Below are 14,356 nucleotides of genomic sequence, written 5' to 3'. Positions count from 1 at the left end.
GGCTGAGGCAGACTCAAACTCTCCCGGGTACCGGCCACAGGCTGCTCTCATGCTGGATTGGGGCACCCATCTGATACACGCTCATCACCTGGCCGCCCAACTCAAGAACGGATTTTATCTATAGGTCAGGTTCTTGAAGGCCCACGAGTGAGTCTGTTTTGTCAGTGGCTCATGTGTGCGATTCCAGTCACGACTTCTTCACCCGCTTCCTGCACAAGCGTGATGCACAGTCCAGAGCAAGAAGCTAACCTTGCCGCCGTCATCACCTGGCTTTGCCACGGCCTGACCTCCAGCAGGATTTCCGCCTCCTCATCAACGCGGAAGCTTCATCCCTCGCCCTGCACCTTCCTTCCCCTCCTGGGGCTGATGGAGGAAACACCTGTCAGAAGTTCTTTAAAGCCACATCATCTCTGGTCAAAGCGGTACCTCGCCGAGAAGCCCTTGGAGGGCTCCGAGCTCAAAGCTGCCCTAGAAGTTTATGATCAGTGAGGGGCGGAAACCTGACCGTGATCCTTATCATTATAAAGGTCAGCCAAGGAGGCAGGCAGCGGTAGCTACTGAGGCTGGAGCATTGGGTAGAGGTCACGGTGGGACCGGCCAACAGTTCCAATGTTTCCATGGGTGTCAGCAGCAGAGGGCGGCTGGCTCCTGGCAGTGGCTGACCAACAAGCCCCGAGCAATGCGGGCCTAGCTGCAGTAGGACCCGGACGATTCCCTCTGCTAGCTTCTGGCCTAGAGTTTGCTAACCAAGTCCCCTTTCTTACATATTGGGCTGTTTCCAAGGTTTTAGTTCTTACTGTAATCGAAATGTGGGAAAATACCTTCTACCTCATTAGCCTTCTCTTTCCACAAGTATTTCATTATTATTCAACACATATGGGGCCTACTTCCCATAAAAACCCAATTCTAATAAGAGTTAATGTTAACTCATCATAAAATTTTACCAATACTCATTGGCCAGAAACTAGTCTAGCGTGAAGTTTAGTTTGTGAAGTAAGACCTGTCTTTGCAGACTATCCAAGACCAGAATAAACGAAGAAATATGTAAAATGCTCCTAAAAATTGTCTGGATATCTTTAAGATCACTACATGTAACTGAAAGACTACATTCAAATTCTCCAGCTATTCCACAAGCACATTTCTTAAAGGCTTACTTCCTTGCATCTTAGGTAAAACTGTTCCGAAAGATAAGATGGTGAACAAAACAAGCAGAAAAATCAAGTTTCCTAAAAAGGCTGAGCTTGTTGGCAGAGTATATCCTTTGAGACAGTCTAGATTAGTTGGCAGAGTATAACCTTTGAGACAGTCTAGATTAGTGAAAAACTACCCTATTTCCTACAGCCTGTTCTTACTCATGCTCACAAATGTTTTTCTGATAGAAGAATAGCCCATACACACTAGCTCCTACTTCTATGACTTTTCTCATTTCTGGGCCTTTCAGAGTTTACTGAAGGAAGACGATTAACAAATCAAAAAAAATTTTTTTTTCTGGCTGAGATTCATTTCAATATTGTATTAGCGCTGGTATAGATAATAAAATTAATGTGTCAGCAAAGTTCACAATTCAGTGTGCTTTTCAAACGATATTCCTATTTGTGAATTCCCTTGCTAGATCCAATATTCATTTTTTACTCTCTCTTTTGTATATTCCAATTCTGCCCATGGACCTACTCAATTCTTTCATTAAATAAACGTTCCATACTTTGATGAAATCCTCGTGGTTACAGAGTGTGGCAAAATATTAGGCTTCCCCTCTCCCCTAGAAAAATCTGGTGAAGAAGTAAGGGGCAAGACATGCCCCACGGGGAAGGCAAATCACCGCCTCAGGCGGTTAAATCTGCGAGGAGGGGCGAGGAGGCGCCAACGGCGAGAAGGTGATGGTCAAATCCCATCTAGGCTGGAGGGATTCCAGGGACCGATGGCCCCGAAGGGGTAGAAACACTAGAACAGAGAAAACACTAGCTCGACCTCGAGTGGAAGGGCTGAGCAATGAGTCTGGGATATGAGACCAAGTACAAAGGCCAGAAACGGGATGCAGAGAAAACATGATTTCAGTGGACGGTCAAGGGTCAGAGGCCAAGCAGAGGTCGCACAGGTGTCTCTCATCTCCAGGAATCACAAAGGTGAACTTGGAGTTCTCAAACACAAAGGACAGGACCTCCCAGATCCAGAAGGGAGCCAGAGGTCATGGTCCACTTTGCGGTGGCAGAGGAAAGAGACAGGACATTTTTTAAAAGCACAAGCATATGCAAACTATTATATACAGAATGGATAAAAAACAAAGTCCTACTGTAGAGCACAGGGAACTATATTCAATATCCTGTGACAAACCACAATGGAAAAGAATATGAAAAAGAATATGTATATGTATAACTTTGCCATACAGCAGAAATTAAAACAACATTGTATATCAACTATACTTCATTAAGATAAATTAAAAAAATAAAATAAAAAAATGTAAAAAGCACAGAAACACCCCAGGGCTCAGAGAAAGTGTCTAATAGAGAAAGAACAGCTGGCAGTGCCTAGAAGTACAGCTGAAAAGTGGGACAAGCCAGGAGATGGGCAGGACAGGCGTCTCTCTTCTGCCTACATTTATCTTGCCCCCTGACCTTTGGGCTATGGAAGCAGAAAGTCAATCCAAGGAGCTCTGGGGGCCTGACAGCACCCGTGGCACAAGGTCTGTGGTCCTTATCCCCTGAGGGTAGGGACCAGGCCCAGGACCATGTGTGTACTTGTTAAATCCCTGTTAGATCCTAACAGTTTGAGAGCCAAATGCTTCAATTTCCCAACAAGACACTCCTACCCAGAGAGATGCACTGACCAGTATTCCAACATCCAACTGAGGGTGAGTGACAGGAGTTTCTTGATTCCTGGTTTAATACTCATTTCCACACACCACACCGCCTCCTTAAAACTTGTTATCTGGAAAGCTTTTTAAAATATTTATGAAGAAATATTCTGGAGAAGTGCTATACATCCTAGGATACTCATTTCAGCGCCGTTTGTTAGCACAAAAGACTGGAAACAATCTCATGATCTATGAACAGGGGACAGATTAAATGAGAAATGGGACATCCATTCAACAATAGCATGCAGCCTTTTAAAAAATGAGGTTGGGAGAATTCCCGGTGGTCCAGTGGTTAGGACTCCGCACCTTCACTGCCGAGGGCCTGGGTTCAATCCCTGGTCAGGGAACTAAGATCCCACAAGCTGTGCAGCGTGGCCCAAAAAATAAATAAATAAATAATGAGGGTGGCCTATGGGTTTTGATATATAATATATATGCAAGGATTTCCAAGATACACTGTTAGGTGAAAAATCAAGGTGCAGCAATGGAAGGTCACACTCCCACTGCTGGTGAATGTCCGTGCACATGTAAGCACGCCCATGCACACATGCACCGGCCCCGCATCCTTGTACGTGTACAGAATGCCACCAGGAGGACATGCCAAGAACTGGCATCCGGAGCTGCTCACAGGGAGGGAAACTCAGGGCTGGCAGAATGAGACTTCCTTTTCACTGGATACCCTTTTTGTGCCTTTTGAAGTTTGTACCATATGCTCATACTACCTATTTGAAAAATAATAATTAAAAAAAGAAGGTGTCTACAAAATCAAAGGTAATATACAGATGTTCTATCAGTTAGTGTACAGGTCAAGCTGTGCGGGTCGAGTCCCAAAATAACAGCAGCATGGGACACAGAAGCCCACGTCGCTCTCACAGGAAAGTCTTGCTTCCCTCGGTGGGGAAGTTCTGCCGGAAGAAGATCCAGAATCCCTTCACCTGCTCTCGGCCATCCCTAGGATCCCTGGGATGTGTGCTGGGCTCACCTGGTCCACGGAGACTTACCATCTCAAACAAGCACACCCTGGCCCTGCTCCTTTGGAAGAAGGGGCCACTAACGGCCTCGGCCACTGGGACCCAACAACAGGAGACTGAACAGACGAGGGTATTCTATTATCGCCACAGAGTCATATGATGGACTAGTTAGCCAGTTCCCGTGACTCCGCAGGAGGCTCTGTAACACCCTGGAAAGACGGTCCTGGTACATCAAGTGACAAACAGGAATCTCCAGGACCAGAGGAGCAGTGTATTTGCATTTTTGTAAATATATACGAACCGGAAAATGTGTAAATGAATATGCCAAGTCATTGTCTTTTTGCTTGGTGATACATTCTCATGTTCCATTTTAGAAATGATGCGCTTTTGCAAAAAGGGTTTTTTTAAAAACTTCAACTGGAAAAATAAAAAAGGAACGCTGCTTTCAGGGGCTCTTTCTTCTGTTTCTTTAAAACGTTAATAAATACCCAAGGGCAGTAAAGAACAAGTATCTACCCCACTGCCAAATACTAAATGAAGAAATTGTGGGAAAGTATCATAGTAAGTGAGTCGCCATCTTTCTCTGGGAAAGTAGTACACGAACTTGACCATGGAGTGAACACAGAATAGAGAAGCCCATATTCCCCTGGCGTGTGTGTTCAAGCCAGCAACAGAAGCGCAATGTGCTTACAAAACAGAAATTGCAAAGGTAAATCCCAGCTCAGCATGGGGCCCGCACCGGGTGACCGTGTGCTGGGTTCTCTCCCGTGACGGGCCACCAACTGAGAGGAACTCAAAGCGTCGCCCAGAAGCGCTACCCATGGTGGGCGCTGCACAGGCCGGGCTGCGGAGCTGGGGTACCGGGTACCGAGGGGCTGACGCGGCTTCCTCCGGCAGTGCTACCACCCAGAGATGTTCAGTAACCGGATTCCTAAGCCCATGTTGCTTCTTACAAGAATCTGACTTTGTGGAGGCGTGAATGATGGCAGTGCGGGAGGGAAAGGATGCTGGTGTGTGACAGGCTACTGTGGGCTACACGGAACTTGAACCAGAAAGGAGAAGAGACAGCCAGGAAAGAAGCATAGAAGAAAAAGGATCTTATTGCAACTATTGATGCTATCATTAAACGCAGTCCTTTGACGAGACCAAAAGACAAACTAAGAAAGGGTCTTCTATAATCGAGGTGCAATGTCTTTTAAAACAAAGAAACGTATGCATTTATTTCCTTTTAAATTCACTGACATTTCTTGGGTTGGCCAAAAGGTTCATGTGGGTTTTTCCATAACATCTTATGGAAAACCCAAACGAACTTTTTGGCCAACCCAATAGTATACCCATTACGCTGGTGAATCTTGGCTCCAGAGGCGCAGAAGCTGGTAATCTACGACATATGGGGAGATGAACTTGAAACATTATCAAACAAACTGCTCTGTATTGAGAGTCCACTAAACCATGCAGTTTGTGAACAGGCAGGGGTCGGACAGTCAGACAGTGAGAGGCCCCAAGACCTAAATCTGAATCTAAGATGTGGCCTGGGCAAGTTATTTAAACCTGGAGAAGGCTCAGTCTCCTCACCTGTTATTATAATGATTCAGTGAGAAAAAAAATAATGTATATACAAGGAAAGAAGCCCACGGCAGGAGGAGTTCAAAAGATGAGCTATCAGGCTTCCCTGGTGGCGCAGTGGTTGAGAGTCTGCCTGCCAATGCAGGGGACACGGGTTCGAGCCCTGGTCAGAGAAGATCCCACATGCCGCAGAGCAACTGGGCCCATGAGCCACAACTACTGAGCCTGCGCGTCTGGAGCCTGTGCTCCGCAACAAGAGAGGCCGCGACAGTGAGAGGCCTACGCACCGCGATGAAGAGTGGCCCCCGCTTGCCGCAACTAGAGAAAGCCCTCGCACAGAAACGAAGACCCAACACAGCCAAAAATAAAAATTAAAAAATTAAAAAAATTAAAAAAAAGATGAGCTATCATTTTCCCATGCTGGGTCCTATACAGCAAAGAGCACAACTAAGGATGCCACAGTCCACATCCTTCAAACGCAGAATTAGGAAAAGGAAGTCCTTGACGTCTTCCTAATGCACACAGGGGAACATCTTTTCAGTTAGAAGTTGGCCTGTCAGTGAAGATGAGGAACCACTGGAATCCACTCAACAGACCTTTACGAAGCTACCTATGTGTGCAATTCCCAGATATTACAAGGATTGGGGTCTGTGTGAGCAGACAGGTAGACACATGTCTCGTGTTCTGTAGGCATGTTTTTTTGTTTTTTGTTTTTTTTTGCCTTTTTTTTTTTTTTTTTTTTTAATGCTATTCTTGTCTGCTTACATCCTTTTTATGTATGTATGTATGTATGTATGTATGGCTGTGTTGGGTCTTCGTTTCTGTGCGAGGGCTTTCTCTAGTTGTGGCAAGCGGGGGCCACTCTTCATAGCGGTGCGGGGTCCACTCTTCATCGCGGTGCGCGGGCTTCTCACTATCGCGGCCTCTCGTTGCCAAGCACAGGCTCCAGACGCGCAGGCTCAGTAATTGTGGCTCACGGGCCGAGTTGCTCCGCGGCATGTGGGATCTTCCCAGACCAGGGCTCGAACCCGCGTCCCCTGCATTGGCAGGCAGATTCTCAACCACTGCGCCACCAGGGAAGCCCTGTAGGCATGTTTTGAGGTGCCAGCCTTGTTTATTATCTCCTTCTCTGAAAACTACTTTGATTCCAGACCTCCCTGAAGGCCTGGCCCTAAATGGCCATGTTGTACCACGTGACAACCCCCTCCGGCTGCCGGCTCACCCTCTGCCACCCCTGCCTGGACCCAGCCTGCTGGTAGCGGACGGATGGAGGGAAGGCTAGACGGACAGACAGACCCGCCTTCCTGACCTGCTGGTCCTCAATTCTAATAAAGTTCAGCCATGCTTTATTTCAAGACAACCTATTGTATGTGTAAAATAAAATCTATGTGAGCCAGTGTGTAGATGGTACACATACATGTTAAACAAGAGACACTGGGAGTTCCCTGGAGGTCCAGTGGTTAGGACTCAGCGCTTTCACTGCTGAGGGCGTGGGTTCAATCCCTGGTTGGGGAACTAAGATCCCACAAGCTGCGTGGTAAGGCCAAAAAAAAAAAGAAGAGAGAGACACCAAAAACTCTGTTCCCGCCTACAACGCACCATGTGACCCTGGAGAAGTCACTTACCTATGAGCCAGAGCTTCCTTCCCGTAATACAAGGGTCTGCCTGAGAAGATGGCTGGGGGGCAGAGCGACTGGTGGAAAGGCACGCGTGAAGGATACACTCAGTAAGGGTCCCAGGGCCTTCGCCAGGGATTGTCACCCTCAGTTATAATGACCAGAGAAGGTGTCATGAAAGAAAGGACACTGGAGCTGGACCTTGAACTTGGAGAAGAGGCAGATGTGGGAGGATTAAGAGACCACACTCAGAGGGACACTGAGCGAGGCGTGGCCTATGGGGGCCAGCGGAGGATGGACGCCAGTAAATCCCTTTGGTGAACAATGATGTCTGACGTTGAATTTGAAGTTGTTTTCTGCCCTAGGCTATAATCAAACCCCTGCGCTCTTGATTCACAAAAGCTTCAGCAAATGCTGTGCAGGACAGCCCCGTGTATTAGTGGTTCCTGCCGGGGGAGGGGGATGAAAGAGAGCTGACTGGATTCCACCAGGGTCAAAGGTCTCGGGAGAAATGCTATAGGACCCAAAGCATTAGGAGCTAGTGATGGGGCAGTTGGGGCCACATGGACGTGCTGGAGGACCACGAAAACCTCGGTCCCCACGAGACCCTCACAAATACGTATGAGCTTGAGCCATTTTGTTAGATATTAAAGAAAAAAGTGACCCTGGAAGGTTAAAGGATGTGGAAACACTTGGGTTTTAGGAAAATTGGGAGAAAAATCCTACCAGCTTCTAGACTGAAAACAAGTCAAAACAAAGAAAAAGAATACGGTTACCTATAAAAGAAAGAGAAGCAGATTGGCAGAGAAACTTCTGTTCCACTAAATGCTAGAAGATACTAAAACAATGTTTCTGGAGTTTGAAGGAAAACGGTTATCACAGAATTACACTTATACCCAGACTCTGGTTCATGCATGAGAGTAAAAAAAGGCATCTTCAGACATATACGAAGTTAGAAAATATATCATCCACCTACTCTAATAAAATTAAGGGAGAAAATAATCAAAGAAGAAAAGGAGAGGGTGTAGTTTATAAGAAATAGTGGTAAGCAATGGAAACAGTAATGCAGTCAGGAAAGTTTAAGAACTTTTTGATACCATGGATGTGACTGTAACGTTAATAGTTAAGAAAAAAGCTTTAATATGATATAAGGGCAAAAATTAAAGAAGCTACATGGAATTGAAATTTCAGATTATTTCAACAAAATCTAGGAAATGTAAAGGAAGGAGAAATCCAAACATCCTACAAGGTTTGTCTTGTTTGGTAGTACACAGAATATTTTGGACATTGGTTAATTTTTGACATTGATAGAGAAATACAGAAAAAAAGCACGCTTGCTTGAAATTTAATGATAATTCCTAGAAGAAGAAAAATAGGATATAGAGCTCCTAAACCACTAGAAGGAGAAAAAAAAAAAAGGAAGAATGGAAACTTGATATATTCTGCAAAACACAAGAAAAGAATAAGGAAATATTTTGAGTACCGAGAAGGCTTACAAAATTCAAAGGCAGGATATGATCTGAGCAGTCCAACACAATGGCCATGACCCACATGCGGCTATTAAATTTAAATGAATTAAAAATGAATAAAATTTAAAAGTCGTCTCCTAAGTCACACTGGTCACAAGTGGCCAGTGACCTCTGTATTGGACATTTCCATCACCACAGAAAGCTCTAGCAGACAACACTCATAGTCAGTGCACAATACAAGGTAATATGAGTCTATGTAAAGTATGATCCTATTTATGTTAAACATACATTTATATATACATATAAACAGATAAATATAAATGCTAATTGTCAGTGGAAAGTAATAGATAACAAAAGCATCTGTGTATAAAGTATAAAGTACGATCTTATTTATGTAAGTATATGTGTAGGTGTATATACATGTATATAAATATAAATAAGTGTGACTTGATTACACTGTCAATAGTGGTAGCTCTTAGAAATGAGATGATGGGGGCTTTTACTCTCCATATACTTTACTGTTTGCATTTTTAATAAGCATATTTTAGAGGACAATGAGTAAAAGTCATTTACATATTTTCAATGGGAGTAACCACCAACCAACCAACCAACTAACCTCTTTCTTGAACCTGGTACAGAACCTGGTTCCAACCCCATGGTTAACCCAGTAACTAACCTGAACTCGTAAATAGCTACTGTGTACACTCAGGTTGATAAACAATTTCAAGATGGCACTGTAGGTGCCCTATACTTGGAGACTTTCTAGAGTTTAGCCAAGCTCTGCAAGAAGTTTGTTCTGGGCCTCAGGGTGATGTCACCCTTTCAGATGTTAAGCCTGAACCGACATTTGATACTTCTAAATGTCATTCCCTAAATTGGGAGGTTGCTTGGGCAAAGGCTGTTAGCTCACCTTTCCATTTAGATTTATACTATTGATAACAGATCACATTTCAGAGGAGCAGCTTTCAATTAGCCCTTGAGTTTTCCATGACAAGAAAAATCTCTGGAGAGTTACAGTAATTTTTTTGCATCTTCCCACCGACTCTACAGTTGACTAAGGAGAAGTTCCCACCGCCCGTCTCAACAACAGATAAAATCAGAACTAACAACACAGGGCACACAGAATAACTTCCATTTTTCCTCTTTAAATTGGGGGTAACAGAAGAGAGGTTAGGGTCTCTGTTAAAAGAATTCCGAAGTTTTAATTTTAATCTTTCCCAAATACCAGATCTTTAATTTTTCTAAGAAAAATAACTTATTTAAAATGTCTGGGGGCTTCCCTGGTGGCGCAGTGGTTGAGAATCTGCCTGCTAATGCAGGGGACACGGGTTCGAGCCCTGGTCTGGGAAGATCCCACATGCCACGGAGCAGCTGGGTCCGTGAGCCACAACTACTGAGCCTGCGCGTCTGGAGCCTGTGCCCCGCAACGGGAGGGGCCGCGATAGTGAAAGGCCCGCGCACCGCGATGAAGAGCGGTCCCCGCACCGCGATGAAGAGTGGCCCCCACTTGCCGCAACTAGAGAAAGCCCTCGCACGAACCGAAGACCCAGCACAGCCAAAAGATAAATAAATAAATAAATAAATAATAAAAAAAATAAATTAAAAAAAAAAAAAAATCATTAAAATGTCTGGGAAGACCCCTCAAATACCAAAACTATTTCAGATATACCCCAGGGAATAATTTGGTCATTTATCTGCCAACATAGGCATCTTCATATATGCTTATTTTATTCCCTATGTAAATATTCTTGGTAGCTGCCTCTATTCACCTCAGCGAATAATGAGGGAAAGGCTCTCTGCATGAAAAGGAGATGAAACACATCAGTTCATCCAGGAACTATGCATTTTGCAAGTCAGTGTTGGTAAAGCAAGGAGAGAGATTTGCCAACTTGAATGTTAACTTCACATGGGGCCAACTGTGTGCTCCCGTTTCCACCACGGGGCAGTAACTATGCTTAACGCGGGGTAGGCAGGCTAAGAGATAAAGACCAGGACCCACTCTGTTTTACAAACGGAGAAGATGCAGATCAATGGGGCAGATCTAAGATTACCTTAGAACTTTTTTTTTTCCGTGTCCCCTGCAGTAGAAGTGCAGAATTCAAACCACTGGACCGCCAGTTCTACCTTAGAACTTTTAATATGCTTGAAAGTTTTCAAGTTCCCTCAAACGCTTTACAAAGACACACTTCCCCTAACTGTAAATCATGTGCTCGAGCAATATTTAAAGCATGTTTCTCGGTAATCCTCCGTTGGTCTCCTTCTAATCGCTGCATATCGTTTGAAGGTAATAAAGCTACACTTTTTTGAATTTAGTCTTGCTAATTAAAACGGACACAAATCCCTGCCCTCCCCCAAGATTTTTGGAATTCATGAAATCTGGGTAGTGGTGTGCTACTTTCATACCTGGTTGGACCAAAAAGTTAAACGAAGAGCACATTTTCCATGAAAAATACGGCACAGAGATAGTGAGGTGCAAGTATTTTATAACATGTCAGCCATTGCTTTTAACTGAACAAAAGTCATATTTCATTTATGGGCTTCTGGCATTATCCACAAAATGAAATACCTGTTTTAATTCATAAAAAAAAATTCTACAAAAATGGAAGAGAAGCATACACAGTAGTATTTACATTGTGCGGACAAAAGAGTCTAATTTGGTAATTTCCTTTTCCCTGAGGCTCTAGTTTTAGTATGTCTAAGACACCCTATAAATACATTATACTCAATAGTGCGGGTGAATTAATTCTTATAGGTCACAAGGGTACTATTTAGTAAATGACTGCTTTCTGCACTGACCCATACCTAGAGGCCTCAAAGTGATAACTTACCTTTCAAAGGTAAAGCGTGTACATACCCATTCCTCCAAAGCCTCATTATTTGTCACCTGATTAAACTGGTGGAATGAAGAGGCCAGGTGTCAAAAAGAGGAGTCTTTCAAATTGTAACATTTACAAACTTGAGCTACTTAAGAAAAAAAATCTAGGTTTCCACTGAGCCATATCATCAGTACCCGAGCCAAATAAAACACAATTACCCCCAAATTGGCACACAGCATCTGAATTCAAATCCAGAAAAGCAGTCCAAGTAGCACAGCAACTTGGATTTTCACTAATCTCCTTACATTTTAATAGACTACAATAAATCCATTACAACGATTTCTTCCTTCTAGAAGCTGAAATCATGTTATCTGTTCTTGGTGAAAACCTTTCAGTCCATTGAGCAGCTCTAATTTTGAGTAACTGTGCTAACATATAATTAATGTGCTGATGTACAAAACTGAAAATGTCTGAAGAAGGCATGGAGATGATTCTGAGTGCTAATCTGGGAACTTCGCACAGCCTCCTGCAAGGTTCCCGGGGGCAGGTCCTGATCAATGGGTACACAGATGAGTAATTCTCTGTACCACGGACATTCTTGACTGTATAAGCAAAGAAGTACATAATCAAACCTTCCAAAGGATGAAGAACAACAAACAGACATTACAGTGGAGAAGGCAGTCCATTACAGTGGACGTCCAGGGTCTTGCCAGAAAGACAGGAGCTAAAGTTTTTTGGGTAATGCATCATATTTGCATCTGGGCCCATTTCTGGCACCAGGGCCATTGTTTCAATAACATATCTATATTTAGCTATCTATCACAGACAAATTTCTATCACTGCACAAACAGAAGTCGAGCTCAGATGTCTGCAGAATTTCCTTTCCTCTCTTTAAAAAAAAACATTCTAGACCAGACTGATAACATTCTGTACTTGCAGCTGCCACTGAAAAATATTCATGCCAATGAAAGATACATTTAGTCAGCTTTTCTTTTTCTTGATCTTTTAATATTTTATAACACATTAAAGCTCAAAGTTCCTTTCTTAAACAAATCTTCAAGCAGACGTTAAATAGAATGCAAATACTTTACACTTTAAATCATCAATCATTTAAAGAATCCTCTCCATGAACTGAATAAATAAGCCATCTGTGACTACGGCCTCCCTATCATGTTTTTAAGCTGACCCACTTCTTCCCCGGTCACCATGGTTTGTAAAATCTCACTTCTAAGGGGATGAGTGCTCGGTGCCAGCCCCTAGTTCGCATTCAACTGGGTAAAAGGGTAACGTAAACCCCAGGCAGCATTTAAAATGACCTCCCCTACCTACAAAAACAGAACTTCAATACCCTCCCCCCCCCCACCGGAAGCAATCTTTTCTCCAACCGGAGAGCAAATCAAGAATGCGAGGGAGAAAATGAGCCAGTGAAAGGAGGAAGAAACCTGATCAGGTGTTAAAACGCATGGCTCTGGACATCAACCAGCAAGCAGGATCGCGTCCGGTCGGCGGGAGCTGCTCCCCAAGACGGAGCTGAAATCAAGGTCGGACCCGCTTCTAGAGATGCTGACCCACTTCTAGAGATGCGGACCCGCTCGGCGGCGGCGAACCTGCGCGTTCCCAGGAGCCTGGCCGGGATGCCCGGCGCCCCCGGCCCGGCCCGGCGCGGGGCGGGGCGGCCGGGGCAGCACAACTTTCCGCAGCTCCCCGCAGCGGCGCCCAAACGAGCAGGGGCGAATCTCAAGCCGCTCCCGGCCATCATTGGCTCTTTTCTCCCGGTGGTGGTGGCGGCTGGGGGAGGGGTGGGAGGACTTCGGGAGAGGATGACAAGGAGCGGAGAGAGGAGGACCACTTCCCACCGGCCGGGCCGCCACAAAGGGAAGGGCGCCGCGCCCCCCTCGGTGCCACCGAGTCTCACGCCTGACGGGATGGGGACGCGCGAGGGCCGGCGGGCCGCGCGGCAGGTGACAGCGGCGTGGCGGGTCCCCGCGCCTCCCCGCCCACCCGGGGCCTCGCCTCCGCCGCGCGGCTCGGCGAGCGAGACGCGCCCCCCCGGACCTCCCGCCGCCCCTGAGCCCCGCGAAAGCCAGGCGGGGGGGCCGCCCGCCGCTCAGCGGTGCGGCCGCCGCGCCCCGGAGCCGGCGTCCGCGAGGAGCCCCGGGCGCGCCTACCCCTTGGCGTGCTCCGTCTCCTCCTCATTGTCCCCGTCGATCCCGCACGTGTCCTGGTCGTCCAGCTCCAGGCTCTGCTGGCTGGCCGCGGACTCGCTGTCCTCCGCCATCGCGGCGGCGCGGGCTGGGGCGGCGCTCCGGACAGCGGGCGCGGGGGGCCGGCGCGGCGGAGGCGGCGCGGCGAGCAGCTCCCTCTAGCGCCGCCCGCCGTCTCCTCGGAGCCGGAGCCGCAGGCGTGCCCGCCCCTCCTGGCCCCGCCCCGCCTCGCCTCGCCCCGCCCCGCCCCCTGCGGCCTGGGTCTGGTGGAGGGCGGTCCGCGCGCCCCCGCGGCCCGGGGTAGGGAGCGGACGGGGCGGGGGCAGTAGGGGTGGTCGCGACCCGCCGCGCGCAGGAGCGTAGCCCTGGGTCCCGGCCGGTGCCTGAACCCTGCGCTCGCCTCTGAATGGAGCAACCTGAAGACCCCGAATCCTGAGTCTTCGTTTTGGGAGCACAGGCAACGCGATTTTACATCTCTTCATATTAGGAAGAATTTTAACTCTTTGCAGGAAATTCTTACTCAGGGGTAGGCGTGCCAAGAACACTGATTTCCAGAACCCTAACCCCCGCCCTTCACCTCATCCCCAACCCCGAACGCTTTGTAAAAGTTCCATTTCATATGTCTCTGTCTTTCCAGTATACTATAAAATCAAAGCCAGTGTCAAAACAGTGCTTCCAGCCTTCCCGCCTCTCCGTTCCAACGAGACTCGCAGCCCTAAAACTCTTGACAGAGAAAAATGTGGAACTGCCCCTGTTTTTGCTGGACAGCTTAGACCACGACCATTTTGGGGGAAATGGGACTTGTCCATGATGCTGGGGCCTTGGACAGTGTCAGTGAGTGAGGCAACTCTGGCGTCCTCAAG

At 46.6% G+C, this 14,356-nt stretch overlaps 1 protein-coding gene across 3 annotated transcripts in view; it reads right to left on the bottom strand.

Annotated features, from left to right (window-relative positions):
* The window catches only part of NMT2 (N-myristoyltransferase 2), a 55,373-nt gene extending 41,715 nt beyond the window's left edge, over positions 1 to 13,658 (bottom strand). For all 3 annotated transcript variants that reach the window (XM_057543762.1, XM_057543763.1, XM_057543765.1), the window contains exon 1: positions 13,458 to 13,658. In XM_057543762.1, the coding sequence (XP_057399745.1) occupies positions 13,458 to 13,567 (110 nt within the window). In that variant the 5' untranslated portion in view covers positions 13,568 to 13,658. The remainder of the gene's footprint in view (positions 1 to 13,457) is intronic.
* Positions 13,659 to 14,356: the final 698 nt, after the last annotated feature.

Source organism: Balaenoptera acutorostrata, chromosome 3, assembly GCF_949987535.1.
Source record: "Balaenoptera acutorostrata chromosome 3, mBalAcu1.1, whole genome shotgun sequence".
NCBI lineage: Eukaryota > Metazoa > Chordata > Mammalia > Artiodactyla > Balaenopteridae > Balaenoptera > Balaenoptera acutorostrata.
This window is presented reverse-complemented; position numbering and strand designations above follow the sequence as displayed.